The 24926-nt window shown below is 39.7% G+C and overlaps 1 protein-coding gene across 7 annotated transcripts in view; it reads left to right on the top strand.

Annotated features, from left to right (window-relative positions):
• The first annotated feature begins 680 nt into the window (after positions 1 to 680).
• Positions 681 to 24926, top strand: part of Zdhhc21 (zinc finger DHHC-type palmitoyltransferase 21) — a 59614-nt gene continuing 35368 nt past the window's right edge. The window contains exons 1-6 of one of the 7 annotated variants that reach the window (XM_063287366.1): positions 1246 to 1445; positions 6272 to 6317; positions 6609 to 6755; positions 14430 to 14627; positions 17811 to 17909; positions 23790 to 23901. In XM_063287366.1, coding sequence (XP_063143436.1) covers positions 14474 to 14627; positions 17811 to 17909; positions 23790 to 23901 — 365 coding nt within the window. In that variant the 5' untranslated portion in view covers positions 1246 to 1445; positions 6272 to 6317; positions 6609 to 6755; positions 14430 to 14473. Of the gene's footprint in view, positions 1188 to 1209; positions 1446 to 3734; positions 6318 to 6607; positions 6756 to 14429; positions 14628 to 17810; positions 17910 to 23789; positions 23902 to 24926 lie in introns of those variants that run through there. The other 6 variants (XM_008763767.4, XM_008763766.4, XM_008763768.4 and 3 more) reach the window with 6 other exon arrangements.

Genomic DNA, 24926 nt, shown 5'->3' with positions numbered 1-24926 from the left:
TCTTAAAGAATGCCCTTTTTGTACATTGTAATGTGGTTTCATGAGGTTTACTGTTTGGAGTTGAGAGTACTGCTAACAGGTTTAAACTCAAGGCCACGGCCATCCTGGCCCTAAGAGGCCATCACAGTGACTTTAACATTGCCGTTTGAGATGTATAAGGAAAAATGAGCATTATCTTGGAGGCAATCTTGGCTCGAGTGGTTGTGTTGAAGTTTCTTGACACACAGCCAAGAGGGAAGCTAGATCCCAGGGTGAGATGCCTCATCCTTTCCCATATTCCCTTGTTTTCTCTGTCTTTCTATCCTGCCCCTATCAGAGGGGAGGTAGAAGATTTCATAAGGGGAATGAAATTAAGGGGATTTGACTGAAAATGGAGCAAACTAGTTGGAGGTTAGCTTCAGAGTTAGTACAGCTGTCATCCCAGGACCTGAGTAACAGGTACCACCAGGAACAATTTGTTCTGGAAAGCTCTCAATACCATTTAATACGAAGTTCAGATTTCCTACAGCAGGGAATTTATCTCCCATCCACACATCATCTCCTTCTGGGACATGTAGACACAAGGAGCTATCTTCATACTCCATGAACAGTGTAAGCTTCCCACAGCACTGTTTGGGGGGTGCAGTGCAAAAAGTTTTAGTTACTGTTTCTCAAGTGTTTGTGAGGGAAACAGCTTAGATTGGGAGATGGGTTATTTGAACTGCCGAGTTCATTAATTTTTCCTAGGTTTCACTGATTGGAACGTTGGTAACTTACAGAGATTTTTCTGAAAGACATAAAAAGATTATTTGAATGTGGATTTAGGTTGCCAGCAAGAACTGGAAAAACCTTGGATGGCTGGAGAATCCCAAAAGAGGGTTCGAAGGCCCTAAGAATGAACATTGCTGCTTTGGGGTTCAAGGATAGGTGTCACTTCCAGATCCTATTAAAATTCAAGTACGGAATGAGCAATCCTGAGACTCCATTCTCTTCAAGATTTCTGAGGATGTCAATGTTGCAGACTGAGTTTTGAAGCAAGGTTAACATGAAAAATCCATAGCTTGTCACTGGGGAGAAAGGCCTGTTCCCTGACAGAAGGAGGAAGCGAGCACTGCTTAAGGCTAAGGCTGGTCCTACGCAGGAAGGGTGTCGGGACACGTGTGTGCAGCTCCCCTGGGCAGGGCCGGGCTGCAGGGAGGGGAGCACAGGTAGGTTCGAAGAAGGTAGGCCGGGCGCAGCTCTGGGCTGCGAGCGTTTTCAGGTCTTTCGGCCCTCGGCGGCTCCCATCGCAGCTCCGGGGCGCGAAGCGGAGACGGCGACGGCCGTGCCTCCGCGCGGGCGCGCGGGCATGCCGACACCCACTCGGCCGGTCCCGGCGCCTCGGCTCCCGGAAGCGGAAGGGGAGCACGGCCCGGCCTGGGCGGCGGAGGCGCGGAGCCGAGTGGAGAGCGGAGGAGCGGGCGGCGGTGAGTGTGGGCCGGCGGGCGGTCCCGCACCTGCCGTGGAGCATCCCTCCCGGAGACCGCGGCCCTGAATTGAATGGGGTGGTGAGAGAAATCGGCCGAGTTCTCTCCGGAACTCTGGCGTCCCTGCATCCCCCGGGCTCGGGCTGTCGGTGTGACCGAACGTTTCATTCATTTCGAGGTCGCTGGTGCGGAGCTGCAGAGGACCCTGTGGAAAAATCGTGCACCTTCATTGACCTTCTCCCTCCTCTCCCTCGGCCGCACCGGTTGTTTTGAGAAAATGGCTTTCCGCATGGCAGCACTTTGCACTTGTTACCATTCCCTGTAATCGCTCGCTGGACTGAGCCTGGCGCTGGTCGTTTAAAATTTATGATCTTTCTCGAGCTGTATTTGGGTCACATTTTAAGATACCTTATGAGTCAGTGGAAGATGTGTGTATCTTCAGGGCTGAGAGGACCTGGCCGATAATTACTTGAAAATACTGCAATATAGCAGTTCATAAAAGTACAGGAGGGGGAAAAATCAAGGTCATTGTGGGTCATAAATCAGTGTAAAGTTTCGGCCCCAAATAAGGGCAAATAAAGGTAATTAAGTGTAAGTTTAAAAGACTTGTCAAATGAGTCCTCCACCCACTGCTACTATGCGCACCCCCCCCCCCAATTCACTACCTACTTTGTGGTAAAAGGTAATGATAGCCATTACCGTTTGATGACTGCTTAGTGCGTGCCATTCCTAGATGAAAGGGTTTGGTGCAATATCTCATTAAGTTCTTCCAGAGCTTGAGATCCGCGGATAAAGTTCAGAGGGGTACTCTGTTTCCACCTTAGTTGTGCCCTCTCAATAGTAAGGCTTTTGAAGAGGAGAAGAGGTTTGAAATCATTTGGGGGAAAAGAACAAACAAAACAAAACAAAACAAAACAGAAAACCCAAAAACGATTTGGAGTTGAAGAAAGAAAAACCAGATTCGCTTTTGGTTTCTGTACTGTCCAGCTACGGGGTCATGAGTAGGCCAGGGATCCAGTTTATTCTCTCATCTAGACAACTAGGTAGCCAGGCTAAGTTTTTCCAAGAGCCCATCTTTAAAGCTTTCCCATGTTTATCTGGACAATGTCTGCTTTTAATTTAACACCTTTTTGACATGGTGAGCGTTTACCTGATTTAAAAAAAATAATTAGAAAATGCTTGTAGTACTGGAAGTCCACAATTCAATTTGGATGTAAAACAGCAGCGTTACATTAGCTGTCTTCAAACTGTGGAGATTTCTGTTAGTACTTTAGGAGCTGTAGCTGGAATAAGCAAAATAGACATATTTAAGAGAAACTGATGTCTAAATATGCTTTGTTTACTTAACATAATTTAAATACCTAAGTACCTAAACATCCATACGACAGACAAAAAGAGATCAGTCGATCATAGCATTTTAACTTATGTGCCCACTGCCTGATTTCCCTGATTCGTAGTGGGTAATTCAGAATCCTATTGGGAAAGCACGTATATTAGTAGAGAGACCAAGAACTCTGGAAATGTCCATATAGAGCCTATGGAAACATTTCAGCATGGGATGTTACGTGTTGCAGCATAAATTTATCAGGCATAACCGGTAAAGAAAAGGAATGTATACTTTCTTATTTACAAAAATATTAGGGCTGAGATTCAACTTTTCAAATGTCTTAGAAATAAAAGATCATCTAGTGGAACAGTCAGTATACATTTATTATATGCAATTACTGAAATTAAAAATGTTTGACATATATAGAATGCGCTACAAGCACAGGTCTCCCATGATCTAGCTCCATGTCAATGTCTGTGTATATATGTCAGTTGGTGGTAGAGTGTTTCCCTGGGATGAGCAAGGCCCTAGGTTTGATTCACTGGCACTGGGAGGAGGGGGGAGGATGAAAAATAAAAGAAACAAGCCTCTGGTCTGGTCTGGGTTATGATTTGTTGGTTAAGAATCCCCAGGAAGCTGTGTTAGCTAGTTTGGTAGGCACATTTTTTCATGTGTGAGGCCACTAGCTAACCCTGAACACCTTACTGTAATATCAGCTTATTTACTTGTTCCTGGTGTATATCTCCCTGGGGTAAATGGTGACATTTTCTGGCCATGTGTTTTGCATTATAGGCCTTCTCTTCTCCTGTAGTCATCTCAGAGTAGATTAAGCTTCTTCTAGGCTTTAAGAGGCTGGATGTTGGGGGGGGGGGCGTGGGCTGGGGAGACAGACAGAGTCAGAGAGACAGAGAGACAGAGACAGATGGGGCAGTGGCGGGGCGGGGGAGTGGGAGTGTGTGTTAAAGAGATAGATCATATTAGGTACAAATTAGCAGTGCTTGATTGTAAACTCACAAATTCTGGCTTTAAGCCTTTTTTCTGTGGTTAGAGAGTTATTAAGTTGTTCACAACCTGCAGGATTTTTCATCAGTAGAAGCATTTAATGTTATTGTGCTTAGTTCATACCTGCGTTGGTAAACTCTGCTGTGTGTGGGCAAGCCAATCTAGCTTTTTTTCTTCTCCCTGGATGCCTTGGCCCAGTGGCCACTTGAAGGGCAATAACTTGCTCATTTTCCCACTTAGAAGAATGTGCCTGGTTAACACCCAGGAAAGACCTGACTTGGCCTCTTCATTTCTGGTGTTTACTGTACCTGAAATGTTTTTCCCTGGTCTTATTTTTGGAGGAAGGTACCTGTCTCCACCCTACATTAATGTTGCTTTATGTGTTTTTGTACCCCTGTGTTTCTCTGTGAAAATTCCCACAGAAGTTTTCCTACATGGAAACAGTGTTTGACAGTCTGTCTTCAGTTGGTATCATTCTACGTCTCCCAAGTTATTCTTTTGTCAGGAGAGTGCAGAAGTATGTTAGCTAGCTCAGTGTTGTTAATGGAGGTCCATTGTTAGGGAATAGATGAAGCCAGTATACTGAGCAACAAATGCACGTGAAGGGCCAACAGCTTATGTTCAGTTTTGTCCAGAATGCAGTGACAGAGAGCCTTTCACGGGTGCCTTCTTGAGACCATTAAAGGAGCCAAAACACTACAGCACCCATGTTTCCTTGGAACTCTTCTCGGAGAACTGTGTCTCAGAATGCCTTAGCTGGACTTGCTCACCAGTTTCTGAAATGGAGTGCTGATGTCCATCCATGCTCCACTCCCTGGTCTGACATCTGGCTTCCTACCTGGAGTAGGAACTTCGTTTCAGATCAAACCTGTAGTTTTCTTTTTCTGCTTAGAAACAGAGCAGACAGCAGAAGAAACGCACTTCTTTCCTGCATACTTATCATGCAACACAATGCCAGTGGTAAGACTGCAGTAACTAAAGGACTTCTCCTCACAGTTTATTTATTTTGTGTGAATGTGTGTGTATGCATGTGTGTGGGCACATACTTGCAAGAGCACATTCGTAAAAGTTAGAGGACCATTTAAGGAGTTTATTCTCTCTGTCCACATTATGGGTCCCAGGAATTGAACTCAGGTCTGCAGGCTTGATGGCAGGTGCCTTTACCCATGGAGACATCTCACTGGCCCTAAAGGGTTTATTCTAATAAATAATTCCCTGGCTTTGGTATTCAGCAAAATAGAAAGTAGATGGATGGCTAAATGTTAGTACCACTTTTAATGATGGGGTGCAGGAATGCTTTTATCTAGGAATTGCTAAAGTCATACTTACCTTTAATTCACTTCCTTTCAAGTTACCATTGGGCAGTAGTGCTTCTTTGCTGGGCAGCTCCCAGTGAGGCAGTCAGCAGTCCTAAGTGGGCGTTATCCTCCCTAAGTTTTGCCGTGTTACAATGTTACATGTTTCAATGTTACAGTGAAGCCCGGAATGGACAGAGAGACAGTACACAGTTTGACTGTAGCTCCCATGTAAGACTTAGGTCTACTTTGTTGATAATAAACTGAATATTGATGATATTTTTAAAATTATGTTAGCTCATTGGCTGATTCCTAAAGTCAACTAGAGCCTGGTATCTCAGAGTTAACTGCCATGCTTACTCAGTTTTTAGAGTAGAATAAACTCAAAAGTCAAGTAGCTTTATGGATGTCTTTAAAGATAGGTACATGCAACTTTGGTTTTTACTGTGGTGTGTTTGAAAAACGACTCCGTTATTTATATCATTTTGGATGTAGCAGGTTAGGAGATGTAATGCTACTGCGTTATGACATTGTAGACATTTTATAGTTCAGAGGCATTGGGATTCAGGGGCTCCATGTTGTTTGTATCCTACAGAGTGATGTTTTTCTAGATTTTAAGTCAGTGAGTGGCTGGGGTTTGAGTCATGGATGTTTGATCTGTGCTGTTTCCTAATAATGTGATTGACAGAAAGTGCTGTGAGGAAACCATTGAGAGCTCCAAGCCTTTTGCTGCATTACTTTGGCCATGTTGCAAAATGTACTTGAGGCTTGCTTGCTCGTTTCCCTGGATAAAAGAATTCATTTATTTACCAGTAGTGGGGTAGCAGCTCCTCAAGTTTGTCATACATACGTGGCCCCTAAGACCAGGACAAAGTGAAGAGACCTGTTTGAACTTGGTTAAAGTTAGGGGCTGAGAGATGGCTCAGTGGCTAGGAGCACCTGCTGCTCTTCTAGAGGACCTGAATTTCTTTAACATTTGTACCCTAGCAGATAATATGTAATTAATAACTTGGTTGAATAAAGAAGTGAATTGGTATATCCTATGTAGAGTTCTTTACAATATTATCTTTTAAAAATTGAACTGTAGGAATTCACTTTTGTGGTTGACTCTCAGTGGTCTTGTTACAGGAAGATAATTTTTTGTTAGCATTTTGAATGAGAACATACATTTTACATTGCCTCTATTTATCTGTTGTGCTTAGGGACTTGGAGCTGCACATTTGATCATCACTGACCTGACTCTCACAAGTGAGCTCAGAATGCACTGGGACTCTGCTTTGTGGCTAAGGCAGTTCAGTAGAGCCCAAATGCGGGACACATGATTGTTTGGTTTTATGGGAAGCGGGTGATTTCAAGAGAGAGAGCTTCCAGGAATAATGACCATGGTGCTCCTGTGGCTGGGTGGGATGTGAGTGCACAGGCAGCTGGACTGGGTCATCTTATTTCTGATCTTAACACCTTTGGTTATTGACTCTTTCCCAGAATGTCTCCCTGCTTACTGTTCCTATCTCTGTAAGACATTTTTGTTGAACTTCGTAGGTACTCATAAAGAACTGTTATTGAAGAGAGGCCCATATGATGGCACACGAAATGGAAAGAAAGAAAGAAAAGAATGACTGAAGAAGATAGCACTTCTAAATGCAAGTGCCAGAAAAATCACAGCTCATCTCAGTGAATTTGCAAGTGGTAAGTGGGCATTCGATTTTACATAGGAATGTGTTTGCCTTCTGTGACATAGAGTGTCCTTGCAATCTAGTGTTTAGCACATTCATTTGCTAATGAAGAATTAAAGACAATTTGACCTTTTCATATTAAATTTTAACAATGTATTTTCTTAAGACTTTTTCCACTAAAAACCTGAGAAGCATCTTTTTAAATTATAAATCTTAATGGCTTTATGCTGGTCTTTCTGCACCACATTTTAAAAACTAATCTGAAGTGAGAAAGAGAAGCTCAAATTAAACATTTTTGTTTAGAAGACCATTGGTATCTATGCTTTAGGCTATTTCTATTTCTCAGTTGGTTGAAAAGGATTTAGAGTTTTATGTCCTCACTAGTAGAAGAAAACATAACTTGTACATAAAACATAAAAGCCATCCTTCTTACTGCTCTGTCAGCCGTGTGCTATGTGTAGTCTAAGGGATGATCTGTGATGGCCATCTGCTCAGTCTTGAAGTAGCCTGACTGAGACGGCAAATATGGTGATGCCAAGCCTTGGGCTCGGCACATTGAGCAGGAGTCTATGTTGGAGAAGTTGAGGCAGTCAGCTGTACTTCCCGAGTGAGCTTTCTCTCCAACGATAGTCTTCACATAGTTAAACATCCCATTCTGAGTTAGGCATTTTTAACCATGTGGTAAACAGTGGTACCCTTGGTTGGAGATGGTTTGCTTCCTAACTGTTTTCAAGGACATAGTGTTTTTGCTGTTCAGTTTTCTTCCCTGATTTTCAGTCTTAGGCAGCCCAGTCCATTCTCATACGAGGGGTCTTGGAGGACATGTGGCATAAACATGCTTGTGTCTGAAATGGGTTGTAACCCAGCATCAAGAGCCAGCTTCCCAGTGTGCTGAAATAGCATCTGAGAGTCGATATGTTTCTGTACACTGTATCATGGGATGACCACTGCTAGCATTTGGCTTATTGTTTTCTTCAGACTGACATGTTCTCTGTGTACAAATCACTTTTCTTAAACAAAAATTATTATACTGTAACTTGGATGCCCAGATTTTCATCTTAAAAAAATTTCAAAGAGAAGCATGGAAAAAAATTTGGAGGTGTAACACCTGAATACCCTCTTTTAGATTGTGTAGTAGTGACAATTCTGGAATTTGTTTTTTAAAAACACAGAACTATTATAAGAATGTATTTTCTTTTTAATCCCAGGTATGGGATATGGGGCTGCTTCAGACTGTCTGCAGCAGCTGACTATGATTTGCCTCATGCTCTAGCAGAGGCATGGTTTTGCCAGCTATAGATAGTTTTTGTGATTGGAATCTGTGTGATGTTTGGAATTCTGGGAATTTTTCAGATGGTATATAAATGCTAGACCCCTGAGAGGTGAGGTGGGTGGGTGCTGGTTTGTTAGTTGTGCTCAAAGGAGAAATAAGAAAGACTTTAGATTCAGGGATCTCTCTCTCTCTCTCTTTTCTCTCTCTTTTCTCTCTCTTTCTCTCTCCCCTCCCCTCCCCTCCCCTCCCCTCCCCTCCCCTCCCCTCCCCTCCCCTCCCCTCCCCTCCTCTCCTCTCCTGTCCTGTCCTTTCCTGTCCTCGGGTGGGAAAAAGAAAAAGCCATAACCAGCTACAAGCAAAGAAGAAAGAAATTAGGTTCAAGGATATGTGTGTCCCCCACCCCCTTCTCTCCTATCTAGTGATCAGGGGTGGAATTGGAGGGGGGATAAAGGGTGGGGAAAGTAGAACCCACAAAGTAGCAAAGACCAGCCACTTTGTGCAATTGATGGTCTGGATTTCATCATACACTCACTTGTCTATCCCCATCTATCAGTCAACTTTATTATTTATTATCGTTCTATTTCAGAGTAAACTGCAGACATCAGGATTGTTCTCAATAAGTAGAGTTCAGACTTGGCTTATAGTTTTGACTTTGTAAAGCTTCACACACATACACATAGCATAGAATCCTTCAATCTTTTTTTTTTTTTAAATTGGATATTTTCTTTATTTACACTTCAAATGTTTTTCCCTTTCCCGGTTTCCCCTCCGAAACCCCCTATCCCATCCCTCCTCTCCCTGCCTCCATGAGGGTGCCCCCAACACTCCAGCCTCCCCACCCTGGCATTTCCCTTCACTGGGGCATCGAGCCTTCACAGGACCAAGGACCTCTCCTCCCAGTGTAGTCCAACAAGGCCATCCTCTGCTACATATGTGTCTGGAGCCATGGGTCGCTCCTTGTGTACTCTTTGGTTGGTGGTATAGGCCCTGGGAACTCTGGGGTGTCTGGTTGGTTGATATTGTTGTTCTTCCTATGGGTTGCAAACCCCTTAGGCTCTTAACTTCTCCATTGGGGAGGACCCCGTGCTCAGTCCAATCTGCCTCTGTATTTGTCCGGCTCTGGCAGAGCCACTCAGGAGACAGCTAAATCAGGCTCCTGTCAGCAAGCACTTCTTGGCATCTGCAATAGTGGCTGGGTTTGGGGTCTGTATATGGGATGGATCCCCAGGTGGGGCGGTCTCTGGATGGCCTTTCCTTCAGTCCCTGCTTCACTCTTTGTCTTTGTATTTCCTCCCTTAAGTATTTTGTTCCCCCTTCTAAGGACTGAAGCTACACACGTTGGGCTTCCTTCTTGAGCTTCATGTGGTTTGTGAATTGTATCTTGGGTATTCTGAGCTTTTGGGTTAATATCCACTTATCAATGAGTGTATACCATGTGTGTTTTTCTGTGATTGGGTTACCTCACTCAGGATGATATTTTCCAGTTCCATCCATTTGCCTATGAATTTCATGAAGTCATTGTTTTTGATAGCTGAGTAATATTCCATTGTGTAGATGTACCACATTTTCTGTATCCATTCCTCTGTTGAGGGACATCTGGGTTCTTTCCAGGTTCTGTCTATTATAAATAAGGCTGCTATGAACATAGTGGAGCATGTGTCTTTGTTATATGTTGGAGCATCTTTTGGGCATATGCCCAGGAGAGGTATAACTGGGTCCTCTGGTAGTACTATGTCCAATTTTCTGAGAAACCACCAGATTGATTTCCAGAATGGTTGTACCAGTCTGTGCAATCCCAACAATGGAGGAGTGTTCCTCTTTCTCCACATCCTCACCAGCGTCTGCTGTCACCTGAGTTTTTGATCTTAGCCATTCTGACTGGAATGAGGTGGAATCTCAGGGTTGTTTTGATTTGCATTATAAAATTGCAAAGCTTCTGCAAGGCAAAGGACATTATCAATAAGACAAAACAGGAACCAACAGATTGGGAAAAGATCTTTACCAATCCTACATCTGATAGAGGGCTAATATCCAAAATATACAAAGAACTCAAGAAGTTAGACTCCAGAGAACCAAATAATCCTATTAAAAATGGGGTACAGAGCTAAACAAAGAATTTTCAACAGAGGAGTACTGAATGGCTGAGAAGTACCTAAGAATGCCTCAATCTTAGGTATGCCTTTTCTGAGTTTTATGAATGTTTGATAAAGGTACAATAAGGTTTTAGATAATACTGTATTTTTATGATTGCAGAAAGTTTTTGTATATATTTGTCTGTCTACTTTGTATACTTGCAAGTGTGTTTTCGTAGGTGTTATAAATAAAACTGCTGGGCTGAAGGCTTTCACATTTTGATGGGTATGCGAAATTGCCCTCTTAAGAGGACTTTATCTGTTTACATGCAGGTCAGCAATGTAGCAATGCATGGGAGTGCTCTTTCCCTGTACCCTCTCGACATAGGAAAAACTGCCAAGTCACTCCGCGTCTCCTCATCCGTAGTGACTGCCCATTAGATCTCTTTCTGTTTGTGAGCTGTCTTCTCATTTATTTACTTCGTGTGCCTCTTATCAGCCATGCACTGTAGTGTTCATGTCGGGAATACTTTGTAATTTCGTTTCTGATGTGTTTGAGCTCAGAAATTTAAACTTTTCTGTGGTCACTCAGTGTTTGCTGGTCTTGATTATGGAGGCCATCCTTACTTACAGCAAGCATTTAAAATCACTTGCTCTTTTCTTCCAGGGTCGTCTTTTATTGACCTTTACATGGAAACAGAGAGCATTGTGTCTGAAGTGCTAGGGAAGTTGGGATTAGCTTTAAACCCTGAGTTGAATTCAGGCAGTCAGAGTGCTGGAGACTCTTCAGACATGAGCAGCCAATGACGAATATTTTTCATACTTATGGAATAGCAATAAAACCAGTTTTAGCTAAGGTGGGGAGTCATAGGAAACTTAAGTTTATGAATATATGTTTGACTTTGTTTCTTATTAATTATTTTGGCTAATCCTTATTTTTCTCTAAAATTGTCATTCTGACATTACAATTTTCTGTCATATAGTCATTTTTTGTTATTTTTCTTTCCTCAGTGACTCAAATCTTTGTTCTGTGGTGGTAAAATTAAAGTGCCTAAAATGGCAAGAAAGGAAAGATTGTATACCTTCAGAATAAATTGAACACTGTAAATATTTCCTCAGGGTAGTTTATTACAGTTGAATTATAATTTCTTTAAAAGTAGTTTGTGCTGTAGTAATTTACATCAGTATGAAGCTAGTCACTATACTGGTGTAGTCACCAGATGGCAATCTCCAGTGTTGAGGAACCAGTTCATCAACTAGTCACTTCAAAGTTTGATGATGAGCTCACCACGTAATATACAAATTAGCATGTGGGGATCTCCAGCTAATGAAAGTATTGGGGAAATGCCATCCTAGACCTGAGCAGCAGTGTTCGGTTTAGTTGTTGCTCAGAGTGTGTAATAGTTCCTGTCCAGCCACCAGCCACACCTGATAGCTAGCCGCGCTGGAGTGAACCTGCTGTTCTCCCGGTTACAGGCTCTCAGCTGTAGCCAGCTGTGGGCTCCTGGAAGACCACTGTTCTCCCCGGCCTCCTAGAAGGACTATATGGTGCTAATTTTTACTAATCAGGTATTTGTTCTCAACATCCAATGGTGTGTTCCTTGTTTCATTTCTCTGGGCTCAGTCTTCTTGGGGATGCTGTTGTTTAAGCATTTGCTGTCTGCATATGTTTTCATTCAGGGAAACAGACCCATCTCAAATGATTTTGTTACTGTCTAGTAGTTTCTTTTGCGAGGGATTGATCTTTTCATAATAAGAAAAATTTGTTATTTCAAAACAAGAGGAATTAGAAACAGATTCAAAAGATGAATACTTGATTTTCCTACTTACCAGATTTATATATCTGTTTCTAATGTGAATGTTGGGAATAAGCCACAAAAGTATTGTTGCATGTGGACATAGTTTTTAGTCTTGTGTAGAATTGAAGCTTTGAAAGCCAGAAAGGTAAATGAAGTTCATCCTGTTGGCTATGTTGGGAAGCAGAGCCTCTGTCTTTTCTTTTATCTCTTGGTACTTTAGCAAGGCTGTAAAAAAATTAACAGTAACCTCAGGCCAGCCTGGGCTCCAAAGCAAAGTCCTTTCCTAACTTCCCGTCCTCTCAGATACCTTGCAGTGGTTCTCTCTTTAGATGCGCAGGCATTTGTGCTTCTTTAGGTTTAGAACAGTGATTCCTGGCAAATTACACAATAAGCTTTACTCTTTCTGTTTTTCTCTACTTTAGTGAACTGTCTTTTAAATTTCTAAGAGAGAATGAAGTTCAACTTTTTAAAAGATCTATTTTTAAAATTCCTGTTTTAGAATTATAAAAACACTAATTTGAACTTTATATCACTAAATTGGGGGTGTACTGCATTCGAATTCTTATCATTTTCTTTCTAAGAGGAAACTAGTACCTTTTAAATTAAAAAGATATATATATATATATTTAAATTACTTATTTTCTTGGTCCTGCTGGGACTATTGTTACTTAGTGCTGTGTTCTTTTTCTTCTGTTCCTTCAAGAGTTGGGAATTTGTAAGGATGAGAGGAGAGGTGTTCTTTTGAATGTAAGTGGCCTTCAATTGCTGTTTTGGTAGCCTATGGCCCTGCCGAGCACCAGCAGGGTCCCTCAGTGGAAGCTCAGTTATCCATAGAATGAAGTAGTGGGGCTGTCATGTCAGCTACAGATCTAGGAGTCATCCTTGATTTCTCTTCCACTCCCAGTAGTGAACCAATTAGAAAGGCTTACTGATTGGGTTTTCCTTCAGTAGGTCTCTTCTCTAAAGTTAATTTCGACTTTTGTATTCTTTTAATCTAATGAGTTTGTCTTTAACTGTATTCTCCACAGGAGAGTGTTAATAATTTATTTAAAGTACAGATCTTACTTAACCCCCACTTTAATAGCATTCCTGTGCATACGAATGAAGTCTGAGTGCTCTAAATGACGACTGTTTCCCTCAGGAGAGAGCCCTGTCCTTATTTCTGAGCCAGTCCATGGGGGGCTTTATGACTTCTGATAGCAGATCATGATACTTCCTGTGACGCTCAGCTTAGTCACCCTGCTCTGGCTTCTTTTTGCTGTACTGTTGCCTTGTTTTGTCTTAGATAACCTTTACTCATCTTTTAAGATTGAACTCTGTATCTGTTCCAGGAAGTCCTGCTTGAATCCCAGTGTAACTAGGCCCACCGTCTGTGCATTTACTGACAACTTGTCACAGGTCTGGAACTTACCATAGTAAATTAAACCCCTCTTAAGTGACATTTTCCAAACAGATTTGGTTTATTTAAGCAAAGGCCATGCCTTATTAATAGTTGTATCTATGTCTAGGAAGTGACTCTTCTAAGAATTTATTAAACTCACTACTGTACCACTGATGTCTTAGTGAAGTCAGTGGTTAGTTATTCTGAGCCAACATCATCTGGGTGATGCACCTGGTTTTAAGTCTTGTAAGGAATTCAGCGAACGTGGAATGGGGTCCAGGAATCTGACTTTTTTTTTTAAAGCTCCCTAGTTGATTCTGGTATGTTGCAAGTTTGGAAATGACTGACCTAACTAATTATAGTTTGTCTCAGAGGTGCCCCTAGACCATGTACAGAAAGTAGTTGTTTAAGCTTAGTACGTTATGTGTGCCTACTACAGTACAGATAGGTTTTAGGTCACTTGATGGACAACACTTCTGTATGAAATGTCAGCTCACTTGGAGACTCATTTAGGGATGTGTTGCTGATTGTGAATTCTCAGCTGAATGAAAGTCCTACTTAAACAGGAGTCTTCTTGAGTTGATAATCGGAAGTTAGGTGGGCTTCATCTCATAGATTTTAATAATTTTAACTACTTGTAATTTTAATATTTCAAAATGATTTTTGAAATATTTCATTGTAATTTTAAGTACATATACAATCTTTATGTTTACGTTTGCATATACTCACAAAGTACTACCCAGATCAAGGTGTAGAATACTTTTGGCCCTTTAGAAGTTCTGATCAAATTCATTTCCAGCTAGAATACACTCCATCTACTACAAGATAACCAGAACTAGAGACTGTGATGTTAACCTCCTGGTTAAAGTGCTAAGACTTTTGCACGTGTTGTTTGGTGGACACACTCATTCATTTTGTTCATGTCTACACATGAAATTTGTAGATATGGATAAATATGTATTTTTGTGATTTATTCTGAACAATTAAAATAGAATTGATTGAAGATTTTAATGAATTTTGCATTTGTTTTGGTAAGTACTTATCGTTGAGAAAAACTCGAATTTCCTACACAGGAAACTCAGTAAATGTCATGAAGTTTCCAGAGATGTAGTTTTCCATTGAGTAATTTTTCCATGTTAGTAACTCTTGCTTTTCTCTCTAGGATTGTCTTCCCTGTGGGTTGGCAGGCAGTTTTAGGACTGCAGAATGGGTCTTCGGATTCACTTTGTTGTTGACCCTCATGGTTGGTGCTGCATGGGTTTGATTGTCTTTGTCTGGTTATACAATATTGTTATAATTCCCAAAATTGTCCTCTTTCCTCACTATGAAGAAGGACATATTCCTGGCATTTTAATAATAAGTAAGTTTCTAAGTATTATTACCTCTATAAAGATTTTTTCTCTTTGTGATTGTTTTGAAGTATCTCCATGCCTTCCTTGGAATGTGCTATTTCAGTAGTACTATTAACCTTTTAATTAAATTAGAGTTGTACAAAATAAAATAATAGTTTTTGTATTTGGAGAGATAAGACACTAACTCTATATTTATTTGACTATGTAAAGTATATGAGGACCATTCTGTTCAAGAGAAAAGCCTGACAACAGGAATTGCAGACATGGGAGGTGATTGACTGATTGATTGATTGATTGATTTACTATTTTTGGGACAGGGCTTCTCTGTGTAGTCCAGGGTGGCTTCAGACTTGCCATCTTTCTGCCTCTCTTCTGCATGCCTGGGACCACAGCATCTCTGTGCCTGGCTTGTAGATGGAGGCGTTATAAGGAAGGGAATGGGATATATTACTGGGAGATGAGAAGTCCATGATCCTAGAAATGACTTGATTGTGATGCTACTGGATCTCCTTGATCAGTTTTGTCTGCTGAAGCCCAAAGATTATGGCTTGCTTATGTTACTGACAGTCAGATCACTATACCACGTTGTTGTGGTAATTTCTTACTCCAATAAGCCCTTATGGAAAACACACAGCTCTGTTATGATACTTATAAACTGTCTGCCTGGGTTGGGCAGATCCATCACCATACGAGTTTATTCCCCAGCTGTGAGACCCCTTGCTACTTGCAGCTTCTGCAGGTCATGTGGTTCTACTGCCTCCTCCTCCATTCTCTCTCCTTCTGCACCCACTCTCTAAGACCTTCAGTCCCACCTTTCTCTTCCACTGCCCAGTCACAGACTCGAGCCTTTATTTGACCAGTTAGAATGGGGAGAAGTTTCACATCAGATCACCTGAATGTGTATGATCTACTCCTTGTCATGTGCAGCCCTCTTGAGGAAGCAGAATTAACATCACAATTCAAATAGCACGAGGGCAACACACATTTCCCCTTTTTGTCCAATAAAAAGGCTCCTTTATGCCCCTCAGATATAAATTGAGCACAACTATAGCAATTATGCAAATATAAAGTATGATATACATTTAACATCCATTCCATCATATTTGTCAATTTAAATTAAGTACTCTACCATCTATCCTAATTTAAAGAATCTACAGTTCTATACTTGAATTATGTTTTGATTTTAACTTGTATTGCTATCTGAAAACCATCTTTTTAAATCTACATTATCTTTCTCAATGCTAAATAACTTAAGTTTGATTATGATACTATAACTAGACTTCCACCCCATCAGAAATCCTAGAACAAATAAAGTATTACCTCAGTATATACGAAGCATAAAAACATAGCTTTCAAAACTTAAACTGTTTGCAGAGACAACTGACTGCCTGGACAGATCCTTATTCCTCAAAACATTGGAGCATCTGTCTTCAGCCTTCTGGCCCAGGGTCATCTGATAGACCTTAAACAAAACAGGAACTGTGAAGGACTAACTTACTCTGTCTTGGCAGAGCTAAGCTGTCGACTATCCCATATTGGGTGTCCTTTCCTGGACAGTATTTTTTTGTCTGTAGATGGATTAGGGCAATGCTTACCCAGCGGCTACCTTGCCACAACTGGAACAACTCCATATAGAGGTTTTGATGCTCAGTATCTTCTTTGAACCATGAAGGGGGCACTGTCTCATAGTCAAATGATCTTCAGTCATGAAATAACATTAAATGTTATATTTTATGGATTTCTGATGTTTTTGAAGACTGCCTATGCAAAGTATACCTGAGTTGTAAAAACTTAACTACTCCTAGCTATTTCTATTTAAATAATATTGAAAAGACTTTATTATAACTAAACCAGAATCTAATATAACCATGAGTTTACTGTCTAGCCCTTAACTTGCATTTCTTAATCATCCTAAACAGTTTGTAATAGCAGCTATAGAAGGACTAGTCAAGGCCTTGTGTTCTTAAGAATTGCATAGGCACAATGCCTATCTAAGAATAACAGTAGTAATTCCAATTTTTTTTATCAATATATAAAGATTTATACCAATGAAAACCCTTAAACCTGTATCAATATGCATAAATTCTATTCCAGTGTAAGAAATTAAAACTTCAATTTTACATCAATATAAGGATTTCTACCACTGTAAGATTATGGCTATATAATGCTTTGTTTAAGAATAAATTTGATATCTTCTATTTGTATATTTCTGTAATTTCTATACTATTGTTATATTCCTGCTTTTCTTTCCACCCCTTCTCCTTTACCTAAGGAGGAATGGTAGAGAAGAGGAAAGGAAAGGGAGAAGTACCTGACTCTAAGCTCTCTAGTTTCCTCCCTGTTCAAAGCAACCACACATCTGTACAGTGTTTATAGCTTTCATGTCCTTCCTTATTTTGATCTCATAGTAGCTGTAAGAAATATAATCCCTATTATATATACTGTGAGGAATGGCCATTATCCTGTAGTCCTAACATTCAGAAGACTGAAGCAGGAAAATGGTGACTTCTAGGCCAGGCTGAGCACTGTAGTAAGATATACATCAGACGGACAGATAGACAGATGTCGTAGTTAGGTACATATCAGTGAGCACAGTTTCATTTTTATGTGTTTAATGTGTTGGTTTTTTATTCCCCTACAAAATGCCTATTTTTTTGAGCAACAGAGAATTATAGGATATGTTTATTATTTTTCCTATGTATTAATTTAAAACGGGTAATTATGGTGACTGAATCTTAATTGTTAATTATTTTTAAGGTTACTTTAACATTCAAAAGGTTTTAATTCTTCACTTTTGAAGTATATCTCTTAAGATTCATTTAGAATAATTTTAGAATAAATTTAGAATAATTTTGAAGATAGAATTGATGAAAGGTTAAATGTAGAATTTTTTAAAATGCTGTTTTGATCCCATTCATTTATTTCTCATTATTGGGGTTATTGTATGGAAGAATCTCATTTATTATAAGCTTATCAGTGATTTTGGACAATCATATTTAAAATTGATGCATTTAGTATAAATGTCATCTTGACAGGAGTATTTGAAATAGAAAAATAAACCCACATTTTGTTTTTACATATAGTTTATAAAGTTTTCCTGATAGGGCTTACTAAAACTAATTTTTAAATTTTTAAGCTTGTTAATAAAACATTTTAAATGGCTAATTCCTGTGTTCAATTTCATATTACAGTATTCTATGGCATTTCCATATTTTGTCTGGTTGCCTTAGTGAGGGCCTCCCTAACTGATCCTGGAAGACTCCCTGAAAATCCCAAGATCCCACATGCAGGTATGGCGCTCTTGAGGGTCATCCATTTTTCTGATGTTGAAATTATATTTATTGACACATTAGCTCCAATATATGCTTTATGTAAGTCACTTGAAACCACTCTCACGTCTTTGCTCACATGTCTGTTTTCAGTTGCAAGCACTCCCCTCCCCCATTCTGTGCCTGCCCTTTTCATTCCTTTTAGATCCGCATCCATTCTGAACATGTGGGTTACTTTCAACTCCTGTGTATGTGATGTGCAGTGTTGTCTCTCTAGTCTGCAGAAGAATCTGCCTTCACTTACAACAAATAAATACTTGTTGATTGAAACAAAATTACCTACCTGAGAGATTCTGGATTGTTTAAGAACAGGATTTTCAGTGTGTGATATTAATAAGTTGCTTAGAATAAATATTTTTAGTGTTATAGACACTATTTCCCATCTTTCTGAAGGTTCTACCAACATAATGAAAAATTGAAAGCTTTTGTTTTTGATATCAACAGAAGATAATTTTTTATTCTCCTGACATAAATCATTCAAACCATGAAAAAAATGGGCTGTTTATTTTGTTACGTACCAGATACAATAGAAGTTCACTTCTATCTCTCTTTAGCTCATCTTTGATTATTTCTGTACTGGCTTTGAGAGTTCTGTACTTTTCTATATGTTTTTGTAGTACATTTTAGAGCTATTGTACTCTATTTTCTAAAATAATTTAGTGGCTTCTGAATTTTTACTTTCTAATTATCTGGGGAGCTTAAAAAAAAAAAAAACCTCAGTGTCCAGGTTACAACTTGTATCAGTTAAATCAGAGTACTTGGGAACAGGCACAAGCGTGAGTTCACTGAAAGATCCCCCGTGGTCCCAGTGTATAACTGAGTTTTGGAACCAAGTAGTAACTCCATATGAAATGTGATTGACAAGTCCCCATACAGAGCCCTCCAGAGAGACTTAATTCTTGGGTATTGAGACTTGTCATTCAGGGCCTTACTTGGCTCACAGATTAGAGAGTGGGTGGGAGTATCACAGTGATAATGCATAGCTGCAGCACTGCATTTAATACGTAGTTCTGTTCACTTGCAGCAGTCATAACACAGTCTCTGAGTAGTTAGTGTGTATCTGTTCTGGAGTGCGAGCAGAGAGGACGCTCTGGTCTGTATTGACTCCTTCTTCCCAGGCAGTGTAGCTGTATATATCGTATCCACATGCTGCTGCTTCAGCACTGAAGTGCAGTAGCTGCACAAGAAATAGAAATAGAAGATTCCAGACCCATTCTGAGGAACACCGCAGTGGTCAAATACTCACATGCCTACAGGCTCCTGATACTGCCTGTCATAAGAGACAGTCTAAAGGGAGTAGCCATGATTCAGCTGTTGTGAAATGGTCACACAATTAAGTTGCTAGATGTTAAAATTTTAGAAGAGAAAAACACATTATTAAGTTTTTGTCATCATAACAAATATCCAAGGTAGAGAAGTTTTATAAAGAATTTATTTAGCACACATTGAAAGTGTCCCATGGTCCAGATGATAGGATGTGGGATGGCTTCCTTTCCTCTATCAGTCCTTACCTCCCTGATGTCATTCTCTCCAGAGCCCTCTCCAGAATTGTCCATAAGGCTCTGCTTACAGTGTTACAGGCTTGGCTAGTGTGCTCTTCAGAAGCCTGGTTCCAAAAGCAGTCACACATTCTATGTAGTGTTAGTGTAACAGTCCTATCTGAAGAACCCACTTTTTGTGCTACTTTTGTGTCACCATAATAAAACTACCAAGACAGGGTACTGATGGAGAAAAGAGACTCATTTAATTTAGCTCCTGGTCTGGAGGTACAGGGCCCAGGAATGAGTACTCACATTTCTCAACAGGAAGCTGGATCTTCAAGAGGGATACAGGCGACAGCTTTTAGGATAGCCCCGTTCCAGTTCTTCACAACCAAACTCTTTCTACATAGACCTTTGGGTTCAAACCTCACTCAAACATGAGGAACCGGGAATCTCGATATTTGTAAGAGATTTTACTATTAAAAAACTAATTCTACTTCAGTAAGATCTTGAACTTGAGCCTGGCCTATAGTACATGGTGACACACTCTGTCTCTCCAAGAGCCACCCATCCAAACAAACAACAAACAAATTAACTAACCCACTACCAATAAAGCTTTGAATTCAAACTCTTAACAGTGGGGAAAAAAAACCCCAAACTAATAAATAAATAAATAAATCAGCAAGTAATGAGACATAGAAATATTGAACACTAAGCAAATAATATATTTTTCACAGATTTGTGTGTGTGTGTGTGTGTGTGTGTGTGTATCTACATAAAAGTGTACTCCATTAATGTGCAGGTGACCTCACAGTCCAGAGACATTGTCTCGAGTGTCCTTTTTCTGCAGCTGCATGGAGTATTCTAGGCTAGCTAGCCTGCAAGCTTCTAGCTGATTCTGTCTGCCTTACATCTTGCTGTTGGCTTGCTCTTCCTTCCTTCCTTCCTTCCCCCTTCCTTCCTTCCTTCCTTCCTTCCTTCCTTCCTTCCTTCCTTCCTTTCCTTCCTTTCTTTTAAAAATGCCTTTAACATGCATGTGATCCATTAAATATGAGGCAAGGTTAAACACAAGGGAGTATTTTGTTTTTCCCTTGAAAAGGGAAAACCTTTGAGTATGTAGATCTAATTAAATGAAATTGTTATACATTTATATCATTAAAATTATTCACATATGTATTTGAAATAACAAGTATAAAACAGTACTCTAATTTAGAAATATCACTGTCATTTTCTAATTTTATGGAACCTTATTTGAGCTCTTAAAAGTTTGCTTTGTTGAGGGTAATTCATCTGTCATATAGTTCATTCATTGAAAATATCTAGTTCATTGTGTGGCCATCTCCACAGTCTGCTTTAGGATACTCTGACCACCATTGACAGAATGTAATAAGTCTTTTTCACCCCTTTTATTGGATATTTTTTATTTACTTTCAACCATTATTCCCTTTCACGGTTTCCCGGACATAAGCCCCCTTTCCATCCCCCTCCCCTTCTTCTATAAGGCTATTTTCCTCCCCAGCCATCCCCCCCGCACCTCCTCCCCCACATTCCCTTACACTGGGGATCCAACCTTGGCAGGACCCCTTCTCCTTCCATTGGTGCCTTCCTCTGCTACATATGCAGCTGGAGCCATGGGTCAGTCCATGTGTACCCTTTGGGTAGTGGTTTAGTCCCTGGGAGCTCTGGTTGGTTGGCATTGTTGTTTTTATGGGGTTGCAAGCTTCTTCAGCTCCTTTAGTCCTTTCTCTAATAGTCTTTAAAACAGGAGATTCTGCTTTGTAACACTGCATCAGAGATCTTGGGTTACAAAAATGGGGTGGACTTGACTACCCTGTAGTCTACTAGCCTGGGCCCCAGCTTCTTACACTGTGGGTCCTGTAACTGAATGTGGGGGGCATGAAAACTTAAACTATAGTGAAAGATTACTGAGATGCAAAACTTAATTCTAAATCAAACGAATGACAATTCTGCACTTATAGTAGCACCACTCTACTGAGTGGTGGGGACATCACTGAATTCTGAATGCAGTGATTCCCGTGTGTGTGTGTGTGTGTGTGTGTGTGTGTGTGTTATAAATGCCACCTGAAACACCCAGGCTCATAATCATTACATAATTAATATATATTAATATATTAATTTTAGTTTTTTATTGTACATAAAAGTTTTCTTATGCGTTTTCTTCTATGAGGAAACAATACTATAAAGAAGACAAGGACTTAATATTTTCCTACGATATTCATCTTACTGGAATGTAAATATTGCTGACTGAAGAGCTGGGTGAGGAGGTACAAGTCTGTAATACAGGAACTCAGGAGGCAGAAGCAGAGTTATCTGCCACAAAGTCAAGGCCAGTCTGGTCTGCATAGTGAGTTTTGGGCAACTCAGGGTTATATATCAAGATGTGTCTCAAGAAAAAAAAATTATTTTGCCTAAATTTCTGACTGGAATTTTATTTAAAAAATTGTTAGATTCTGTTTGCTTCAGTATTATGGCAGAATTCTCAACAATTTCTGACATGGCTGTAGATGTTTTTATGCTATTTTGTATAGTATTTATGCACACTGTTCTCAGCCCTGAAGATTTAAAATCAAACATCAGTCAACTCTGCAATATATTTAAAAGCTTTCTCTTTTGCATTATCAAATATTCATCAAAGATTTCTTTGTGTAAAAACAAGCAAACACAAGTATTATGGCATGAAGTTCTTTAAATGTCAAAATCACGTGTGAACTAAATAACTGTTTTAAAATGATTTGTGGTTCATCAGTAATGTTTGATTTGTAAACTTATCTGTATAGCTAGGATCATAAAAATCTCTGGTGAAAAGGGTTACAAGTGTGATAAGTTAAAAGCCCTGTCACATAGCCGAGCTATAGATTCCTTCTCTATAACTGGGTGTTCTCTCCCCCAAGATACAGGCTGCTGTGCATGGAAGAAAGCATTGATTATCTCTAGATGGTTGCATGCTAATTCATCAAAAAAATGGTGTGCTGGGGCCATTATACAGAGTTTCCATCTTGCTTGCAGTAGTAAGGCTGCCTTGAAGTGTTTAAACTGGATTCCAATATTGTTTCTCTCATGGTGTGTTTCCATTATAAAAGGAACTATGAGAGATGTTTTGAACAATAGTTAATTTGATGCAGATTTTAGTTTTATTTACCAGTTTTCTTAAAAATATCTATAACAGAATGTTTTCCTCACGTTTTCCTAAGTCAGATTGGAGTGTGCTAAGCTATAGCCATTAGACTAAAATGGTAGAATTTAAAAAGGAGATTTTTTTCCAGAAAACTGAACATTATTGTCGTCTTCTTTTAAAAAGATTGAGAATGTTTTTTAAAAGTTTAACCTTCATATTGGAGCAGTCACTAGTCATATGACAGTCACTTCATATGACAGTCCTCATCGTGAAGCCGCCCTGTCTGTCCGTCTCCTTTAGATTATGAGGGTGGCACAAGCAGGAGTGCTGACATTTGAGGACTTTATAATGGTAAAATTTTATTTTAAAAACTGTAAAGAATATGCATCTCATATAAGGAAACAGTTATTTTATCTTGGAGGATGAATTAATAGTTTTTATGGATGTGGTTGGAACAATTTGTGAGGAAACATACCTTTCTCTTCTGCAAGCCTTTAGTTGTAGACCGTTTGCTAGAGCAGAGGCAGTTGCTACCTGGGTAATGGGCTAAAGCTGATCCTAGCGCTGGGTTAGCTGTAGCAGGAATGCTGGCAGTTCAAAGCCAACTGGGCTATGTAGTATCCAGACCCTGTCTCATTAAAAACAAAACTCATCTTTTTATTTTCATTAAATACTAACGATTTTTCTAACCTTTGCGTCTTTACTGGATAGATGCCTTCTAAACCCAATCTGACCTCTAGTCTTCTTCTAAAACACATGCCCAAATTAATTCATTAATATTAAAAAATAAAATGCTTTAGGGGAATATAGGATTGGTTTCAACTCATTTATCTACTGAAACTAAGACTCAGTATTATTTCTTCTTTAGTTCTTTAAAATAATATAATTTGTATAAATTAATTGATTTACATAAAATTCTTCTAATATTTTGGGTAGGCTTAGAGTTTTATAAGATATCACTTACATTCTTATGATGTTTTCAGAACTGTGCTTTCTGTCATGTACTTTGAAACAGTGGTATCTTATTTTTGTTGTGTTAAGATAGAAATGTATAAAGCAGAACACACAGCATTTATGGCAGAGTGGCTTGCTTGTGTTAGAGACTCAGCAGAAAGAAATGTCTCGGTGAAGTAAGTTGAAGATCCCTGTGGGATTCAGTAGCAGTTGCCGAGGCCCAGCCTCCCTCATGTGCCCTCTTCCTGAGTGGATCTCTCTCCTTCACAGAGCGGGAGCTGTGGGAGCTGTGCAACAAGTGTAACTTGATGAGGCCGAAGCGCTCCCATCACTGCAGCCGCTGTGGCCACTGCGTGAGGAGGATGGACCACCACTGTCCCTGGTAAGTAGACAATTGTCACCGCTTGCAGATAGCAATAGAATTGCTGGTGAAAGCATCCTACAGCATGTGAGTGTGTTGTGTACATCTATAGTTCCAGCACTCAAGAGCTGCAGCAGGAGGACTAGTTAAGGAAAAGACAGTCTGAGAACCTGCCAGCTTTAAGCAAAAATTACATTAAAGTTACTCCATTAAACATTCTTTCAATAAAAATGACTTTTGCAAAACCCAGAGTAAATTATAGAGATATTATCCCTGCTACCAAGAAAACATTTGAACAAAAACTTTGAGCAGAAAAAAATTGAACAGAATTAACACATACCCAAATACACAGAAGGGCGAAGGTGCTTACATCCAATGAGACTCAGATGCAGAGTATCTGGCAAGCTCAGGTGTGTGAAAGCACCTGCCTCACAGCTGTTTCTCTTGTTGGTGAGAAAAGCCACAATGTCCACTGCTTAGGTTCCTCTTTCCGTACTCAGGTGAAGAACAACATTTTCAGATTTGCTGATAACTCCCTTCTACTCCTTTTTAGTGTTTTCTGTGGCTGGTGACATTCTGTACATGCTGGGTTTATGCTAATTAACTTTCTGTAGAACTGCCAATAGTTTTGGTCAATAGGGGGCTCTGTTGTAATGTTTAAAGTCATTCTGTTAAAAAACAGATTTAAAAAATGCTCTGAGAAATCTATTGTACTTAATTTCAAAGCTGTCACAAAAAACTTTGAGCAAGATATTATAGTAAATTCTGCTTATCTAACATTGAATTTTTAGGTTTGAATATTTAAATTGGTATAACATACAATTTATAAATATATATATATCTGCTTATACACGCATGCACAAACACACACACACACACACACACACACACACACACACACACACACGAAGTTAATTGTATAATAGCCTCCTTTATCTTATGTCCATTTACCTGCAGTTGGCCAAAGAAGATAGTTTACCTTTGTCTAACGGTGATAGTCAATTTTACTTCCCTTGTGTATCATAACTCATTTTGATAACATTGTT

Source organism: Rattus norvegicus, chromosome 5 (genome assembly GCF_036323735.1).
Source record: "Rattus norvegicus strain BN/NHsdMcwi chromosome 5, GRCr8, whole genome shotgun sequence".
Classification (NCBI taxonomy): domain Eukaryota; kingdom Metazoa; phylum Chordata; class Mammalia; order Rodentia; family Muridae; genus Rattus; species Rattus norvegicus.
Note: the sequence above shows the minus strand (reverse complement) of the source record. Positions and strands in the feature narration are given on the sequence as shown.